The sequence below is a fragment of the Camelina sativa genome, chromosome 17, assembly GCF_030686135.1.
Source record: "Camelina sativa cultivar CO46 ecotype springtype chromosome 17, ASM3068613v1".
In the NCBI taxonomy this organism is placed as follows: Eukaryota; Viridiplantae; Streptophyta; class Magnoliopsida; order Brassicales; family Brassicaceae; genus Camelina; species Camelina sativa.
This window is the reverse complement of record NC_141896.1, coordinates 19,780,487-19,798,703: the sequence shown is the minus strand read 5'-3', so window position 1 is coordinate 19,798,703 and position 18,217 is coordinate 19,780,487. Positions and strand designations below refer to the sequence as shown.

Sequence of the window (18,217 nt, the reverse complement as noted above, 5' to 3'; positions counted from 1 at the left end):
GTATAGAAAACTTATCTCGATGAATGTGTCGGACAGAATGCGTCTGTTTAAGAAACACGTTGATAGCTTTTGGTAGAAATTGCCGATTGACATGGAATTGGTCTTGTTAGATAGATAAGCTTCGGGGCTTCAAATTGATATGTTGATCGGCGTCTGGCGCCTTCTAGAGTGGCAGGAAATTGCTTCCAAAGTCGGCTCTTTGGACAAGTCAGATCTGTCATTTAGAGTTTTGACATATCACACCTGTTGAGGGAAATTGGTGATAAATTTCTTGAAACAGCTTGGCTTCAGGCGAAGTCGATCTCCTAAGAGAGATGAGACTCGGGGCTTCAAGCTGATATGCAGATTGATTACATCTTCCATATGGATTGCTGGGAATATCGTCATGATGTAAGGCGATCTGACAATTGCGGAAAGGCTGCATCTGATCAAGATAACTGATCATAAGTTGAGATGTTGAGCACCAATGAAGATGTGATCGATCTCGTTAGGAAGATAAGCCTTGGCGCTTCAAATTGACATGGTTCTTCCTAGAACGCCAGAAAGTTGTCTTCAAAGTTTGATTTTCTTGACAGATCGGATTAACGATTTAGGGTTTTGACAGATTGCACCAGTCGAGGAAAATCTGTGATAAGTTTTTTAAAACAGCTCGGATTGAGGCGAGGTTGGTCTCGTTAGAATCATAAGCGTCGGGGCATCAGATTTATATGTCATACGACGCTTGGTACTTTCCAGATCGATGGGAAACGTCGTTAAAAGTCGGCTTACTTTTACAAGTCGGTTCTGCGATATAGAGGTCTGACAGATTAGACCAGTTGAGGCAGATTGGTGATAAATTTTTTGAAACAGCTCGGCTTTAGGCGAGGTCGGTCTCGTAAGAGAGATGAGACTCGGGACTTCACACTGATATGCAGATCGCCTAAAGGTCTATCTAGATCGCTGGGAATATTGTCACGATGTGAGACGACCTGGCAATTGCGGACAAGCTGCATCTGCTCCGGAAAATTAGTCATAAGTTTAGATAGAGAGCACTGATTGAGACGTGGACGATCTGGTTAGACAAATAAGCCTTGGGGCTTCAAATTGATATGTAGATCGCCGTTTCGGTTCCTTCTATATCGGTGGCGAACTACTCTTTAAGTCATGACGGTGAGCTGATAGCTAGACTTTCGACCAGGATATGTCAGTTCGGAAGTAGGGTGATAACTTTCGGTAGACACTTCGGATTGAGTTGAGATTGGCTTTTCTGGGAAGATAAACCTCTGAGCTTCAGTATGATATGTATACTGGCTCTAGGTTCCATCTATATCGGTGGCAAACTGCTCTCCAAGTCGGGATGACGAACTGACAGCTATAGTTTCGAACAAGATGTGCCTGTTCCGGAAATAGAGTGATATCTTCCGGTAGACACTGCAGTTTGAGACGAGGTCGGTCTCATTAGAAAGATAAGCCTTAGGGCTTAAATTTGATATGCATACCGGCTCTAGGTTCCTTTTAGATCGATGGCAACCCGCTCTCCAAGTCGGGACGGCGAGCTGTTATCTTGGCGCTAGAGCATCATTGGAAGCTAAGCGATCTAGGAGAAAAGCTAGGCAGTTGGGCGACCTAGAGAGGTAGTTGACAATTTTGGCGACCTAGAGAGGTAGGTGACAAGCTGGACAACCTGACGAGGTCGGTAACAAGCTAGGCGAACTGGCTAGTTCGGTGACGAGCTAGACGATCTGGTGAGTTCGGTGACGAGCTAGACGACCTGGTGAGTTTGGCCACAAGTTGGGTAGATTGGCAGACTGCTCTGAACTGTCAGCTAGGTAATCTGTTGACGAGCCTGTTCGCTTTGGTTTGCTTGAAAATTGTTTCCAAAGCAGGTTGGTCTGCGTTTTAGGGTTTTAGACACGCTGCACAGAACAGGCAACAACTCTTAGTTCAGAGCTCGGACTCAACCAGGGTCGGTTTTTCTGGAAAGCTGACGTTAAGGGCTATCCGTGGATAGGTTATGCGTAATCTGGGTCATAGTACTTTGTCGGAAAATCGATCCCGAAACTGACTGGTGCGATAAAGACAGATCTGCGTTTTAACAGATTGTATATGTTTGCAGAGAAACAGTGATATCTCTCGGTAGACGGATCCGATCGACGTGAAACCGGATTCTATGGAAAGCTTATTCTCTGGTCGATCCATAGGTAGGTTATTTATAACCTAGTTCGGCGGAGTCGGCTGATAAATCGGCCCCGAGGTCGACTGGTCGGGACCCGTCAGATCTATATTAATTTCAACAGATAGAATATGCCGCAGTAAGAAGGCGATATCTCTCTGAAGAAAACTCCGATTGAAACGAAATTGAGTTATATGGAAAGCTTATTTTCAGGGCAATCCATAGATAGATTATTCACGACCTGATTCGTTGTACTCAACCGGGAAATCGATCCCGAGGCTGGCTGGTCGAAAACAGACGAATCTATATTTGAAGGATAGAGTATATTGCAGAGAAACTGCAATATCTCTTGGAAGGGAGCTCGGATTGAAACGAAATTTGGTTCTACGGAAAGCTGGTTTCCGAGGCAATCCGTAGACGGGTTATTCGTCTTCCAGTTCGTCGGGAGCTGCCGGGAAATCGCCTTGCAAGGAGGCGGTTTGGATGGTAAAACTTTTGTTGATCTTCTGGTTTGTTTTAGTTTTTGCGGTAGAGAGAAAACGTAGAACTTTGTGTAAGGGTCCCCACAGACGGGGCCAATTGTTGAATCTAGAATTCACACAATGAATTTGTTTGAGTGGGGAACAAATTCACTTAAGATCTCTCTTTAGAAAACTGGATTAAAGCTAGAAAATAAAGAGGGGTTATGATTTCTTGAAGAAGAGGGTAGGGTTTCTCTCAAGAACAATAAAGAAGTAGGGTTTTTGTATTAATTGCTAGATATCTTACAAGGAAGAGGTATTCCTCTATTTATACTTTGTCTTAGATTACAAAATATATCTACTTTCCTTAAATCTCGGATTGAAGATATGGTAAATTTCCTCTTCTGAAGATCAAATCGGATTTTGGAGGCGGTCTCGGGGGTCGGTTGAGTGACTTCGTCGGGCTTCTGCTTATAGGTCCGTTTAGCTGGCCCAAAAGGGGGGTCCCTCGATTTAGTTGATGTGCAGAGTTTATTCGGTTTAACTTTGGTTTAGATCGGTATGTCGTGGGTGCTAAATCCCGCACCAACAAAAACTTTTGGTCATATATGTTTTGTAGCCACGCGACGACCAAGAAGACCGTAAACATAAATCAAGCGTTCACATCACCATTATACAACTTTTGGTCATATAGTTTTGTATTCGCCGACGACTAAGAAGACCTTAAAATAAAAATCATAGATAAGATTTTATTATATGGCACTGATTGAATCTCTTGTTGATGGTGTAATACTGTGACTAACCAAACAAATTAAATTCTCGGACAAAAAACAGGTGTGTAATTTATATCGACAATGTGGACTCTCTTCTCGGCTCTTGTTCTGTTCTTCACCATCATCACAAGCTTCTTTGCGACTCTAACAACATCCACTTCACCAGCTTTACATCCAGATGAATGTATCAACTCAAAAGATTAATTCTTCTAATATTAAAGGTCAACAACATCAATACTTTTCCATTTGCATGTATTATATACTCATAATTTGTGCAGTGAATGCACTTGAGGAGATAGCTACTACACTTGGCATAAAGAGATTAAACCTAAGTTATGGAGACCCTTGCCATTTAGGAACTCTAAAGATGGATGTTGTTTCGAAATCGGAGATAGAAAACATCATTAAGTGTGATTGTTCCTTCAACAACAACACGACATGTCATATTACAGAGTTGTGAGTGTTAATCTTTATTTTGTAGTGTTCTCTAATGAGATATATATTAACTTTTATACTAATTCTTTTTGTTGTACGTGAAAAAACACAGAATTCTCAAGTCCGCGAGTCTTTCAGGAAAACTTCCGCCTGAGTTGGCCAAGCTTCTATATCTCCAGAAGATGTAAGAGTTTTTTTAAAAGAATCCATGATTTGTCAGAGGATATGCACAATCCATGGTTGGTAATTTATATATAAGGGAAAATTAATGCTCAAACAACAACTCAGCCGTTATTTTAGGTCAAAAAATAAGAGTTGTTTTGCTCATATATTTACAAGAGAAATAGAAACAAACTTGTTATGTATCAAGAAAATATGAAGTACAACTTATTATTGTGTTGCTCTTGTTTGCAGAAACTTTTGCAGGAACTACCTCTCAGGCACAATCCCAATGGAGTGGGCTTCATTGCCTTACCTCACTTTCATGTTAGCTCTCTCTCTCTCTCTCTATCTTCTCTCTCCATGATGCTTCTTCTACATGATCCACGAGTAACTTTGACTTTTCCTCACAGCTCGGTTTGCGCAAATCGTTTGTCTGGGAATTTACCTACTGGATTGCAAAACTTTAAGAGTCTGACATTCTTGTACGTCACAAATTGTTTCCTAGCTATACCGGAATATGCCTTTTAATTTTATCTAATACTACGGTTATATGACAATTTGTAGAGGGGTTGAAGCAAACCAGTTCTCTGGCCTGATTCCTAATGAGCTTGGTTACTTAACCAACCTAACAGGATTGTAAGACCATTTACATATAATATTTTAACCATTTTTGAAAATCCATAAGTGTTTTTAGAATGTTATTATGTGAAACTGGGTTTTTTAGGGAACTTGCCTCCAATCAATTTACAGGCAGCCTTCCTAGCACTCTCGCTAGACTGGTTAACCTTAAAAAATTGTAAGTTGTTGATATATATATATATATATATATATATATATATTAACAATGATAGGTTCTTAGAATCTTTTGGCCTTTTTAATTGGAAATGATCTTCTTGAATATATAATTAGACTGAAAGGCTAGTAGATTTATGAAGTTGATATATCGTTGGAAACTTTGAAGGTGTTCTTTTATTGCCAATGCCACCTATAATTATATATTGACATGGCACCAGTTAATTAGTACTTTTGCGTTGAGAATCTTCCTTGACTTTAGGTATGTTGTCTCTTTTTCTTTTGGTAGTGAATTGATTTGACACATGCATACGAAAGGCTCAAATAAGTGTGTGAATAGATATCCCAAAATAGAGCATATATAAAGTAGTCTAAGAAGATAAGTTTAGCAAAGCTTCAAACTAGTTGTTTGTTTTCATTATGCAGTAGGATATGTGATAATAACTTCATTGGCATCATCCCAGAATATATCGGCAACTGGTCGCGGCTTAATAGGCTGTAAGATTGTCCATGATCGCTAATTCTAATTATTCTCTCTTTCTTATAGTTTTTGTTTTTGTGTCATCTAACATGTTTCAGTTTGATATACAGAGATTTATACGCAAGTGGACTGAAAGGACCTATTCCTGATGCAGTTTCCCGCCTAGAAAATCTTACTGAACTGTAATGATACTATTTTCATTAGATTACCAAAACGAAAATTGAGATATTACTGATGTTTTTAGCGGTATATTCATATGCAGGAGTATTAGTGATACGACTGGGATAAACTTCTTTCCTAATATATCTAGCAAAGTCATCACAAACTTGTATGTGTTTGCAAATGAAGCTTAATTATTCTTCTTCTATTTTTTTTTATTTTTTTTTTTTTTTTGAGAATGTCAAATTTAAGTCTTTGTTCTCGTTTCAGGATTTTGCGGAATGTGAGTATGTCTGGCCCAATTCCTTCATACATATGGAATAAGTCGAACTTAAGAACTCTGTAAGTATTCTTTTCATTTTTGCATGAAATGTTAAAAGACTGTAAATTCAAAGCAAGGTAGCCCAATATTCCACCTACTGAGATGTTTGGGTGAAATATGACATCTTACATTTATTTTAGTATGGCTATTATCAATTAAGTAGGCCCTTCTCCTCTCGAAAATCAGTTTCTACAGAGAGTCAATAGCTCAACAGGTAAAGATTTATGATAAAACTAACTTAGAGGTCATTGGTTCAAGTAACATTGCCCCATAATTTTTTAGTTATTCAAAAAAGAGAGTCCGTTTCTAGGTGTAAATATTGATTTTCTTGGAACACATAAATAAATATCGTAGAGAGACGAAATGGTGTATGACATGATCCAAATATAGGCAAAATATTTACTCATGATTTACATTCATACAAAAAAAGTTCATTTGTTTTGTTCATGTTGTTTGCTGCAGTGACTTATCCTTTAACAAGTTGACGGGTGAAGTTCATGGAATAAAAGTAGCACCATTATATACGTAAGTACTTTAAATGTGAATATCATAGATTACTCCTTGCGGATATATAGTTTAACTTTTTTACATGGTCTTACAGCTATCTGACCGGCAATATGCTTTCTGGAAACATCAATTCTAGTGCTTTCCTCAGCAAGCAATCTAATATGTATGTTTCAAGATTTCTCTTGTTTCTGTGGCTTGAGAAATCTTCATGTAAACTAATATTCTAGTTGGTTCGACATTTGGTGAATTTCTCAGTGATCTCTCTTATAACAATTTCTCATGGTCGTCTAGCTGCCAGGAAAAGAGGTACCTACATAAATATATTTGTTAAATAATTAATCTGCTAATATAGAATTTTGACATTATGCTCTTAATTTCTGTTGAATCAGTAACATTAACACATACAAGAGCTCATATTTGAAAAACAGTTTGTAAGTACAGTCTTGTACCTCATCATCTTGCAAGAATTGATTAAACTTAGTAATCTCTAGACTCTAGCTTTCCAATACGGAACTAGAGACGGTTTGAAAGCGTTGAGCTGATTAGATGCCAAATTACTATGATTGTTTTTGTTATACAGAGCTGGGCTTCTTCCATGCGCTGGTCCAATCAACTGTAGGAACTGTACGTACCTGTATATATTGATATCTTACATGCATGCATTCAATACTTGACATAAGAATTAATATTTATTGTTATTTCTACGTACTATTATCTTACGCTGTTAATTCCCTCCTTTTAACATTAAGAAATCAAACACCCTTTTACTTCTTCTGTTGATGGTGATAATTGTTATGGATTGTAGATCAACGATCACTACATATAAATTGTGGTGGAGAAAGTGTTAATATTACAACCCCTCTGCGTAAAATCACTTATCAAGCTGATAACAGTGAACTCAGAGCTGCTACAAGTCAACACTTCAAAAACTGGGGAGTCAGTAACACGGGTGACTTTGGCGATGATAATGCAGATGAAGATACATACATCACTTCAAATACTTCAGCACTATCTGGAAATTTTCCTGATATATATAAGACTGCACGTCGATCTGCTCTCTCTCTAGTTTATTATGCGTATTGCTTGGAAAATGGGCCATACAATTTAAAACTCCATTTTATGGAGCTTCAGTTTTCAGAAGAAGACCTATATAATCGTTTAGGTAGGCTCATATTTGATGTCTACGTTCAGGTATAGAGTCACTACTTACTGAATACTTGATATTTCTAGTAATCTTTAAAAATAAGTTGTGGAAGATTAAAGTTCATTTTCTTTTTGTCCTTCTTTCTCTTGTTCAGGGAGAATTGTTCTTGAGGAATTTTAACATCAAAGAAGAAGCTAATGGTACTCTAAAGCCTGTTGTGAAAGAAAATAAAGCTGTTAACGTGACGGATCATATGTTAGAGATTAGGTTGTATTGGGCGGGGAAAGGGACAACCCTCATTCCCAAAAGAGGAAATTATGGTCTTCTTATCTCTGCAATCTCCTTGTGTCACAGTAAGTACCCCTTTTCCTCTGTCAAATCTCTGCTTGAGAAAACTCCGGATTCTTAAACTTTAGTATATATATGGTTGCTTTTTTGAGCTTCACTTTCATCTTCTTGATTATACTCGTTTTTTCCTCCTAGCCATAATGTTAATCATCTTTCAAAAATTTCAGGTCTGGAACGACGATGTGGAGGTTGTATATAAATTTTAAAATTACTTTGTTAAAATTATTTTCTGTAGGCCATGTATATGCATGGTTTAATACCTTTTAGTGTTTAATGTGCAGTGGAGATTATAAAACATCAAACTAATTATCCTCTAATTTTCGGGGCAACGGGTGCCTTGGTAACAATACTTATTATCTTGACTTTGGGAATATATGCTCGGAGGAGATACATAAGAGACAATAACACAAGAGAACGAGGTATCACTTAGCAGAGTTCAATTATATACGAAACCATTCTTGGTACACGACTGATTTGTATTCGCATTAGTAATGTTATAATTATGTTGTGATCACATAGACCTGAGAGCCCATGGTCTACAAACAGTTTGCTTTACTTGGAGGCAACTACAAGCTGCAACAAACAATTTTGATGAAGCCAACAAACTTGGAGAAGGAGGTTTCGGATCCGTATTCAAAGTATGCTAAATCAGACACCAAGTTCTTCTCAAACGAAAATATGGCTTTAATTAGTGGTGTACTGATATGAGAAACTAAGTGTAGGGAGAGCTGTCAGATGGGACTATCATAGCAGTCAAGCAGCTTTCTTCCAAGTCAAGCCAAGGAAACCGCGAATTTGTGAATGAGATAGGAATGATCTCAGGTCTAAATCATCCAAACCTTGTCAAGCTTTATGGTTGCTGTGTCGAGAAGAATCAATTGCTACTAGTGTATGAGTACATGGAAAATAACTCTCTTGCACTTGCGTTGTTTGGTAATTTAAAGTCGTTCAGCTTTTTTTTTTGTTTTAAATATGTTTTGAGTCTAATAAAAGTGTACGTATAGGTTATTACATGTAAAGTGATATGGTTTCTCCTTGGTTTACTTCCGTTACCAGGAAAGAGCTCCCTTAAACTAGACTGGGCAGCGAGACAAAAGATCTGTGTGGGGGATTGCACAAGGCCTTGAATTCCTCCACGAAGGATCGATGATCAAAATGGTTCACCGTGACATAAAAGCCCCTAATGTGCTCCTAGACACCGACCTTAATGCAAAGATATCTGACTTTGGATTGGCTAGGCTCCACGAAAATGAAAACACGCATATCAGCACCAACGTTGCAGGAACCATGTAAGTAGTTTTGCATAAACATACCCATGACACATAGTGTGCTACAAGTATTGAATATGTCTTAATTTCTCTTTATGCTGTAGTGGCTATATGGCTCCAGAATATGCGTTACAGGGTCACTTGACAGAGAAAGCAGACGTGTACAGCTTCGGAGTTATGGCAATGGAAATTGTTAGTGGAAAGAGTATTACAAAACAGCTGGGAAGTGCTGATAACGTCTCGCTTATCAATTGGGTAACCCTGGAGTGTATATGTTTCTCTTTCCCACGCAGTTAATAGTTGAATCTGTGATTTCTTTTACCATTAAGTTGTTCACATCAAATCTCAGGCGCTGACTCTAGAACAGAGAGGGGACATAATGGAGATCGTAGATCCGATGCTGGAAGGTGAATGCGACAGAAAAGAAGCAATGAGGATGATCAAAGTTGCTCTTGTTTGCACAAATGCAGTTCCTTCGTTAAGGCCATTGATGTCTGAGGCTGTGAAAATGCTCCAGGGAAAGATGGAAATAACACAGGTTCTGTCAGACCATGCTGTGTATGGACACGACTTGAACTTCTCAAAGCTGACGGAGACGAGACCAGAACAATCTTCGATGTCTGGTTATGATCTGTATCCACACAACACAGAATCCACAACTCTAAACTCCACAGTAGAGTTTTCTTCCTCGTCAACGTACTCTTAAACGTTGTGCATATTGCTTTTGTCTCTTGTGATTTTGAGAGGTTTGTGGATCTCATATCTTATTAACTGCAAAGTCATACAACTAAAAGTTGTATGAAACCTTATATTAGCTAGAATGTTTGTAGAATAATAGTATCTTTACATGAAAGTTTCTTGTGTTTGCTGTGATTTTCCTTTTTGAATGGAATTTTTACCAAGACCAATAGCTCAGGTTACAATGAATGCGACCTTAAATCTGATATGAAAGTTACAAGAGTTTGAATCACACTTTGGGCTATGAACTAGGGAGGGCGAGTGGCTAACCAAGGTGAGGTCATCCTCGTAATTATAGTCTCCTCGGTTTCGGATGGAGCTGAACCGGTTCCTTATGTTTTTATCGATGAGTTTTGCAAGACGAGATATATTGATCTTTCTCTCGATGGGGTTGAGTCAGCTGGCATCAAATGGGAAAAGGGAAGTTGAACTATATTTTAACCAAATCAAGAATGTATATATAACTGCCTCAATACAATTTTATATCTTGTATTGCAAACTAAAGGCTTTAAAAAAGAGAGAAATTATATCGCATTTGGTGTTAAACAACATACGGCCGGGTCACAGAAAAAGAGACATAAAAATAAAAATCAAGTCACATCAGTATTATAACTTGTTGGTCATATATGTTTTGTAGCTGGGCGACGACCAAGAAGAGTAAGAAGACCTTAAAAAGAAAAATAATAGATCAGACGACGACCAAGAAGACCTTAAAAATAAATACAATTATAGATAAGCTTTTTATGATATGGCACTGATTGAATCTCTTTTTTTTTCCCGCAGCACTGATTGAATCTCTTGTAATGGTAATAATGGGACTAACATCGAAAATGTGGACTGTCTTCTCGACTCTTTTTATGTTATTCAGCATCATCACAAGCTTCTTCGCGACTCAAACAACATCCACTTCACCAGCTTTACATCCAGATGAATGTATTAACTCAAAAGAATAACAACATCCATACTTTTCCATATGTGTTATTTATATACTCATAATTTTTGCAGTGATCGCACTTGAGGAGATAGCTACCACACTTGGCATAAAGAGACTAAATCTAAGTTATGGAGACCCTTGCCGTTTAAGAACTCTAAAGATCATACAGGAAGCTGATATTGTCTGGAATCCGGTTATGAACAACACCATTCTTTGTGATTGTAGCTTCAACAATAACACTATTTGTCATATTACAGCCTTGTAAGTGTTATTCTTCTTTTTTTTTTTCCTCTCTCTATTTTCTTTTCTATATTGCACTAATATGAAACAAATACAGAACTCTCAGGAATTCTACTCTTTCGGGGAAAGTTCCACCTGAGTTGGCCAAGCTTCGACATCTCCGGTCAATGTAAGTTCTAGCTACCGGGCAGAATATACAGAACAAATACTTGATTAGTCTTACTCTCAAGGCTTAATAAATTTACAAGAAATTGATTTTAGAAAAATAATTAAGCTTCGGTTGTTTGAATTTGATTATGTTGGTTAAGAAACAATCAGTTTAAAACTTTATTTGATCAATCCACAAAAAAAAAAAAAATGCAAGAGAATAATTAATCCTCAAGAGAGCCGTGAGAAAAGTTTCCATAACGCTCTTCTTTGCAGTGACTTATACCGAAATTACCTAACGGGCAAAATTCCAATGGAATGGGCTTCGTTGCGATACCTCACTTTCATGTTAGCTCTCTCTGTTTCCTCTCTGTGATGTTTTCATCTCCATGATGTTGCGAGTAATAACTTTGGCTTTTGTCCCAGCTCACTCTCTGCGAATCGGTTGTCTGGGAATTTACCAACTGGGTTACAAAACTTCAAAAATCTAAAATATTTGTACAATTTCAAACTAACATTTTCCCATCTATGGTTATGTATAATTATGTTCGTTTTGATTAGATGTCTAATATTACAGTAATGTGATCAAATTTTTAGTGGGGGTAATCAGTTTTCTGGTTCGATTCCTGATGAGCTTGGTAACTTGACCAACCTAAAAGTATTGTAAGCCAGTATATCTTTCATATATATGAATTAATTCTTTGGTTTTATGGAATTTTTATTTATTTTTTCATTATGTTTTTATTTGTTAAACCGATTTTTGCAGGTTTCTTTCGTCCAATCAATTTTCAGGAAGCCTTCCTAGCACTCTGGCTAGATTAGTAAACCTTGAGGAATTGTGAGTTGTATTTGTAAATTGAAAATTTCAAAAGTTTTTTTTTTGCCTTGTTAACTGGATACGCTGATTTTTGACTAGACTGAAATCACAGTCAAATTCACTGAGTTTTCAGAGGAGGAGGCACATTTTTCTGGAAGCTTTCAGGAACAAATCATTTTGTAGATTATACTGAAACGTGTATTTAACTAAAGCTTTTTTGCTAAGCCTTTCCTTCACTTTATACATGCATGGTTACTTCGTAGTATGTGTCGTTTGGTAGCAAATTAATCTGTTACTTTCAAGACACGCTTACTTAACTTAAGTGTGTGGAATGATTGTACGTAACACCTATAAACCAGTTCAAGAAGATCAGTTTTCCGAAGTTCTAAATTAAATTAGTGGTTTGTTCTCATTTTGTAGTGTGATATGTGACAATAACCTTACTGGAATCATCCCAGGATATATTGGCAATTGGTCTCGGCTTAAAAAGCTGTTAGTTTCTCTTCCATCACTAACAATAGATTTTCTTTTTGTTTATTTCTTCCTACCATCTAACATATGTTGGTTTTGATTAACAGACATCTTTATGCAAGTGGACTGAGAGGACCTATCCCCGATGGAGTGGTCAGCCTAGAAAGTCTTGCTATACTGTACTTCACTACCTTCAATATATTACTAAAGGGCCATTAAAATGACGACGATGGTGTTTAAATGTTAGATTAATGATTTTTTCATGCAGGACCATTAGTGATACAACTGGGATAAACTCCTTTCCAAATATATCCAGCAAAACCATCAAAACCTTGTATCCATTTTCCACTGAAGCTTATTTTTTTTGTCTTCCTAATATTAGAAAATTTCAGTCTAATGTCTCCACTCTTGTTCCAGGAGTGTCGGGTCCGATTCCTTCTTCCATCTGGAATATGCCGAACCTAAATGTTCTGTAAGTTCCTTTTTTTTATGAGACTTTGTAAATTGTAAACTTATCCGAACTCGGTTGTATAATGTGTTACGTTCCACATCTATCTACTGAAGATACTGCGTATGCGTAAATTTTGTCTTTAAATTTAGTAGGATATATGAATTTTTATGTGTAAATTCTAGAGAGAAAAAATAGTAGTAACATTTTGTGAGAGCGGATATCCAAGTATCATGATATGTTTAAACCTGAAAAAAAAATCTTTATGTATGTGTATATTTGCAGAATTTATATATCAAAATAGTGTCCCATAGATAGCTAAAGTTACAGGCGGAATATTTTTTCTCACTGTAATAGCAAGCTAGCTTGTTCAATATGTTCTACGTACGTAGTAAGGACTTCCTATGCCTAGATATGTATAGTCATAACAACATTTAATTTATATGTTTGGACTGAGTGAAATCAAAGATTGTCAGTGTCATAAGTAAGCACATGCATGAAAACTTTTGTAAGAGCAGTATGCAAATAAGAAATGATCTTTTAAAAGATTTACTCTCTTTTCTTATGCAAACAAATAGAATATCTGGTACAATTACGTTTTGTACCAAATAATATTTACAAATTGTTTGTTGTAGTGATTTATCGTTTAACAAGTTGACTGGTGAAGTCCAAGCAATACAAAGAACACCCAAATATAGGTAAGTACTGTCACTGCATTCCAGGATTGAGTATTTTAAAGTGATGACGACCTTTTAATGTGAATACCGCTTAATATTGGTTCAAATTGTTCTTTCAGCTATTTGATAGGCAACATGCTTTCTGGCAAAATTGAATCCGGTGTTTTCCTTAAGAGCAAATCTAATATGTACGTGTTAGGATTTTTCTTTTTTTTTTTGTATGGCTTTTGGTAATTTTTCGTCATGCATGCAAACTAATCTTTCTTCTTGGTTTTTTTTATATTTGGTGAATTTTCATAGTGATCTTTCTTACAACAATTTTTCATGGTCTTCAAGCTGTCAGGAAAAAAGGTATGAACACAATCTTGGTAGATAGGATACATCTTCTATATATATGTTAACCTGCTCATGATGAAGTTTTTGTTGTTTCAGTAACATTAACACATACAGGAGCTCATATTTGAAAAATAGTTTGTAAGTAGAGTCTTCTGCCTTATCTTGCAACAAGAATGTATTAAACTTAGTAAAATTATTGCTTTCCAATAGGGCAATAGAGTTGGTGTACTACTGATTACATGTGTAATTACTATGATCGTTTTGTTATACAGAGTTGGGCTTCTTCCATGCGCTGGTCCAATCAACTGTAGGAAATGTATGTACAATACATGTAATATCTTATTGTTATTTCTACTATCTAGTTACTACGTTAATTTCTTCCTTAACTTTCAGAAATATTAAACACCTTAATTTTTTTATGTTGATTGTGGTTTTCTTTATGGATTATATTGTAGATCAGCGATCACTACATATAAACTGTGGTGGAGAAACTGTAACTATTACAAACTCATTTGGTAAAATCACTTATCAAGCTGACAACAGCGAAACCACTGCCGTAACAAATCAACACTTGGAAAACTGGGGAATCAGTAACACGGGTCACTTTACCGATGATGGAAGCGATGATGACGCATACGTCATTTCAACTAGTTTAAAATCATCTGGAGATTTTCCTGATATTTATAAGACCGCACGTAGATCTGCTCTCTCTCTAGTTTATTATGCGTTTTGCTTAGAAAATGGAGCATACAATGTGAATCTTCATTTTTTGGAGATTCCGTTTTCAAACGAGGAACTATACAGTCGTCTCGGTAGGCGCATATTTGATATCTATGTTCAGGTGAAGCGTCACATTATTTTACTTAATAAAGTTTTCATTTAATCATCTTTGAAAATAAGTTCCATGGAAAATTGAAGTATCATTTATTTTTGTCCTTTGCTTCCCCCTTAGGGAAACTTGTTTTTGAAGGATTTTAACATTAATGAGGAAACTAATGGGACCCTGAAGCCTGTTGTGAAAGAAGTGAAAGATGTTAATGTGACGGATCATTTGTTAGAGATTCGGTTGTATTGGGCGGGGAAAGGGACAACCCACATTCCAAACAGAGGATATTATGGTCCTCTCATCTCTGCAATCTCCTTGTGTCACAGTAAGTACCCTCAACTGGCTTGAGTACCCCAACTCTATCCAAATTAAAGGCAGTTGGTTTGCTCTCAACTGTCTATTATTTCAGATTAACACTTTTTCGTATATGATTTTTTTTTCCCTTCATCTACTTCCAATCATAATATTTGTTTTTATACTTACAGGTCAGGAGCTACACTGTGGAGGTCTATACTACATTTATAAAGATAAGTTTCTGTAGTTGCTATATATATTTAAACTTTAGGTGTCTCATTTGCAGCGGAGAAAACAAAACATCACACAAAATATCTACTATATTTCGGAATAACGGGTGCCTTGGTGACAATTATTATCTTGGCTATGGGATTATATGCTCTGAAAATATACAGAGGATACAAGAACATGAGAGAAAGAGGTATCGAAATTAACAGCGTATATGAATCCATTCCTCATGTATATATGCTCATAGCATTTACTGATGAATCTCTCTTGTGGACCTGATCATATAGAAATGAGATCCCAGGGTCTGCAAACGGTTTGCTTTACTTGGAGACAACTGCAAGCTGCAACAAACAATTTTGATCAAGCTAACAAACTTGGAGAAGGAGGTTTCGGATCCGTATTCAAAGTACGTAGTACTGAAAAATATGCCAAGTTCTTCTCAGATATAGATACCTGAGATGTTTTGGGTTTCTGATATGAGACACTTAATGCAGGGGAAACTGTCGGATGGGACTATTATAGCAGTCAAGCAGCTTTCTTCCAAGTCAAGCCAAGGAAACCGCGAGTTTGTGAATGAGATAGGAATGATCTCAGGTCTGAACCATCCAAACCTTGTCAAGCTTTATGGATGTTGTGTGGAGAAGAATCAATTGATGCTCGTGTATGAGTACATGGAAAACAACTCCCTTGCTCTTGTGTTGTGTGGTAATTTAAAGTCATTCAGCTTTTATTTTACGTTTTGAGTTTAATTCAAGTGTTAAGTGATACTATTTCTCTTTGGTTCACATCCACCATTGCCAGGAAAGAACTCTCTGAAATTGGACTGGCCAGCAAGACAAAAAATATGTCTTGGAATAGCAAGAGGGCTTGAATTCCTTCACGAAGGATCGATGATCAGGATGGTTCACCGTGACATAAAAACCAGTAACGTTCTTCTTGATGCCGACCTTAATGCAAAGCTATCTGACTTTGGATTAGCTCGGCTCCACGAAGAAGACCACACTCACATTAGCACCAAAGTTGCAGGAACCATGTAAGTCAGTAAGTGTAATAATTGTATTAAGTTTTAAAACCACACCGTGGCAGACGAAAAATAACATAGTCTTTGTTTTTCTTATAACGCAGGGGATATATGGCTCCAGAATATGTATTATGGGGCCAATTAACAGAGAAAGCAGACGTGTACAGCTTCGGGGTTGTGGCAATGGAAATTGTTAGTGGCAAGAGTAATACAAAACATAAGGGAATATCTGAAAACGTCTCGCTTATCGATTGGGTAAACATGGAGCTAGCTTTTCTTTCTCATTAGCCCCCTATATATTTTTTTCTGGGCTGAGGAGTACATCCTCTCAGGCTTTTATGTGGTCTCGTCCCAAGCGCCACTCGAACCAGCTACATCTAGACTTTTGCCAGATATTTTTATCAGCTGAGCTATTGGCTTTTGGTATATGCACATTTTATAATGTTTTTACATTTAATCTCAGGCGCTGACGCTACAACAAAAAGGGGACATATTGGAGATTGTAGATCCAATGCTGGAAGGTAATTTCAACAGCAAAGAAGCCGTGAGGATGATCAATATGGCTCTTGTTTGCACAAATTCATCTCCTTCATTGAGACCAACAATGTCAGAGGCAGTGCGAATGCTCGAGGGAGTGATGGAGATAACACCGGTTATGTCAGATCCTGGTTTATATGGACAAAACTGGTGCTCAAAGCTGAAGAACATTGATACAGATGGTAGCTCCAGCACGTCTGGTATGACCGATCAAATAACAAGGACAACGAAATCATCTGTTTCTGGTTATGATCTCTACCCGTTATACCCAGAATCCATTATCCAAAACTCCACATCAGAGTCTTCTCCATAGTCATTGTAATATTAAAACCTGTTTACATGCTTTATCTCTGATAAGTGGCTTGTGAGATTATACTTCAGTTAACTACGTAGCTATATCCTATACTAGTAGTCACTCCTTACTATGCACGGATTTAGTTTTCATTGTTTTTGGATATTTTTTTATGATTTTGGAGATTGTTAGTTAAGACAATACTAAGTAAATAAAAATATTATGTGAGATTTGAGATATAGTATGAAGGTTAGTAAAATGTGTATCTTTCTATTAATAAGGAAAATTGTAATTAAGCCGCATATAGTATAGAAATTTTATTATTTAATTGGATAATAAATACACTAATTTTTATATCAATTTCTATTTATTAGGTAAATGTAATTTATACTTCTTCCGGTTTTTTACTTGTGGTTAAACTATTAAATTTTCTGTTTTACCTTGAATTAATATATTTTATAAATATTTCATTGGTCAAAACTTTAAACAGCATGGATAAACTGGAATATTAACTAAACATTTTTATTGAAAACCTACAACGACAACTAAATTAAAATAGAGGGAGTATTTCATTGTTATAGGAGCCACATAAACTATGCAAGAGTTATAGATATGCAATCATTACATATTAATATATTTTCTTATATATGTAATATTTCTAAATGTTATTATTAATCATTCATTGCATTACTATAAATATTATGAAAGTTACAAAAATGAGAGTTAGTACAAAATATGGGATTGATGAGATAGAATAGGAAAGTTAATAAAAAAATGTGTCAGTTTTATAAAAATACAATATTGTGAATTAATAACTAAAATTGTCTATTTTTTTTTAAATATATATTCAAGAGTTATATATTATAAATATAGACATATGAAAGGGCGGTCTTAGCTAATCAAATCATGAATTTAAATATATATTCACTTCTCTCTTTAAACAGAAATATATACAGTTATCTCTTTATTACAAAAAAATATATACAATTCTCATTTAGCTATTTAGAAATTATATATTAAAATATACTTTAGTTTATTATTATTATTTTTTTTGTCAACCATTTGGCCACAACAGACCAGCCCATTAGCTAAATCTCTATATTCGTATGGAGCGAAACTCAATCTATGGTGTGATGGTGCCTTGTGCATTAAGGACTTACCATTGGTTTTGTGTAAATAGATTATAAATGATATAAAATAATGTAAT

The 18,217-nt window shown here is 36.2% G+C and overlaps 3 protein-coding genes across 10 annotated transcripts; all 3 read left to right on the top strand.

Moving 5' to 3' along the window:
• Nucleotides 1-3,332: 3,332 nt before the first annotated feature.
• On the top strand, nucleotides 3,333-9,912 carry LOC147924070 (putative LRR receptor-like serine/threonine-protein kinase At1g29720). Of its 2 annotated transcripts, XM_087496266.1 has the most exons (24): nucleotides 3,333-3,570; nucleotides 3,665-3,842; nucleotides 3,934-4,005; nucleotides 4,236-4,307; nucleotides 4,394-4,465; nucleotides 4,548-4,619; nucleotides 4,708-4,779; nucleotides 5,202-5,273; nucleotides 5,367-5,438; nucleotides 5,519-5,584; nucleotides 5,686-5,757; nucleotides 6,200-6,262; nucleotides 6,339-6,407; nucleotides 6,500-6,550; nucleotides 6,634-6,675; nucleotides 6,825-6,868; nucleotides 7,050-7,435; nucleotides 7,543-7,745; nucleotides 8,004-8,155; nucleotides 8,256-8,374; nucleotides 8,459-8,669; nucleotides 8,793-9,025; nucleotides 9,109-9,259; nucleotides 9,354-9,912. In XM_087496266.1, exons 1-19 carry the CDS (start codon nucleotides 3,468-3,470, stop codon nucleotides 8,008-8,010), a joined length of 1,788 nt encoding a protein of 595 aa, XP_087352392.1. In that variant the 5' UTR covers nucleotides 3,333-3,467; the 3' UTR covers nucleotides 8,011-8,155; nucleotides 8,256-8,374; nucleotides 8,459-8,669; nucleotides 8,793-9,025; nucleotides 9,109-9,259; nucleotides 9,354-9,912. The 2 variants fall into 2 exon arrangements, with proteins under 2 accessions (XP_087352392.1, XP_087352391.1); XM_087496265.1 differs by lacking the exons at nucleotides 3,333-3,570; nucleotides 3,665-3,842; nucleotides 3,934-4,005; ... (10 more) ...; nucleotides 9,109-9,259; nucleotides 9,354-9,912 and adding an exon at nucleotides 7,904-7,924 and having other exon boundaries at nucleotides 6,482-6,550; nucleotides 7,543-7,741; nucleotides 8,018-8,155; nucleotides 8,793-8,934.
• LOC104741557 (putative LRR receptor-like serine/threonine-protein kinase At1g29720) lies at nucleotides 8,883-9,912 on the top strand. Its single transcript, XM_087496261.1, has 3 exons — nucleotides 8,883-9,025; nucleotides 9,109-9,259; nucleotides 9,354-9,912. The coding sequence occupies exons 1-3, from the start codon at nucleotides 8,883-8,885 to the stop codon at nucleotides 9,708-9,710; spliced, it is 651 nt and encodes a 216-aa protein (XP_087352387.1). The 3' UTR covers nucleotides 9,711-9,912.
• A 484-nt stretch (nucleotides 9,913-10,396) lies between these two features.
• LOC104759519 (putative LRR receptor-like serine/threonine-protein kinase At1g29720) lies at nucleotides 10,397-17,249 on the top strand. Of its 7 annotated transcripts, none has more exons than XM_087496256.1 (25): nucleotides 10,444-10,675; nucleotides 10,748-10,937; nucleotides 11,014-11,085; nucleotides 11,340-11,411; nucleotides 11,490-11,561; nucleotides 11,661-11,726; nucleotides 11,830-11,901; nucleotides 12,301-12,372; nucleotides 12,459-12,530; nucleotides 12,620-12,685; nucleotides 12,769-12,823; nucleotides 13,435-13,497; nucleotides 13,596-13,664; nucleotides 13,777-13,827; nucleotides 13,909-13,950; nucleotides 14,085-14,128; nucleotides 14,268-14,653; nucleotides 14,765-14,963; nucleotides 15,124-15,144; nucleotides 15,219-15,353; nucleotides 15,448-15,566; nucleotides 15,655-15,865; nucleotides 15,962-16,193; nucleotides 16,286-16,436; nucleotides 16,645-17,249. In XM_087496256.1, the coding sequence occupies exons 11-25, from the start codon at nucleotides 12,804-12,806 to the stop codon at nucleotides 17,029-17,031; spliced, it is 2,130 nt and encodes a 709-aa protein (XP_087352382.1). In that variant the 5' UTR covers nucleotides 10,444-10,675; nucleotides 10,748-10,937; nucleotides 11,014-11,085; nucleotides 11,340-11,411; nucleotides 11,490-11,561; nucleotides 11,661-11,726; nucleotides 11,830-11,901; nucleotides 12,301-12,372; nucleotides 12,459-12,530; nucleotides 12,620-12,685; nucleotides 12,769-12,803; the 3' UTR covers nucleotides 17,032-17,249. The 7 variants fall into 7 exon arrangements, 5 of the variants coding, with proteins under 5 accessions (XP_019094625.1, XP_087352382.1, XP_087352384.1 ...); XM_087496257.1 differs by having other exon boundaries at nucleotides 10,503-10,675; nucleotides 11,023-11,085; XR_015587334.1 differs by having other exon boundaries at nucleotides 10,397-10,675; nucleotides 12,620-12,823; nucleotides 15,962-16,201.
• The last annotated feature ends 968 nt before the right edge of the window (nucleotides 17,250-18,217 follow it).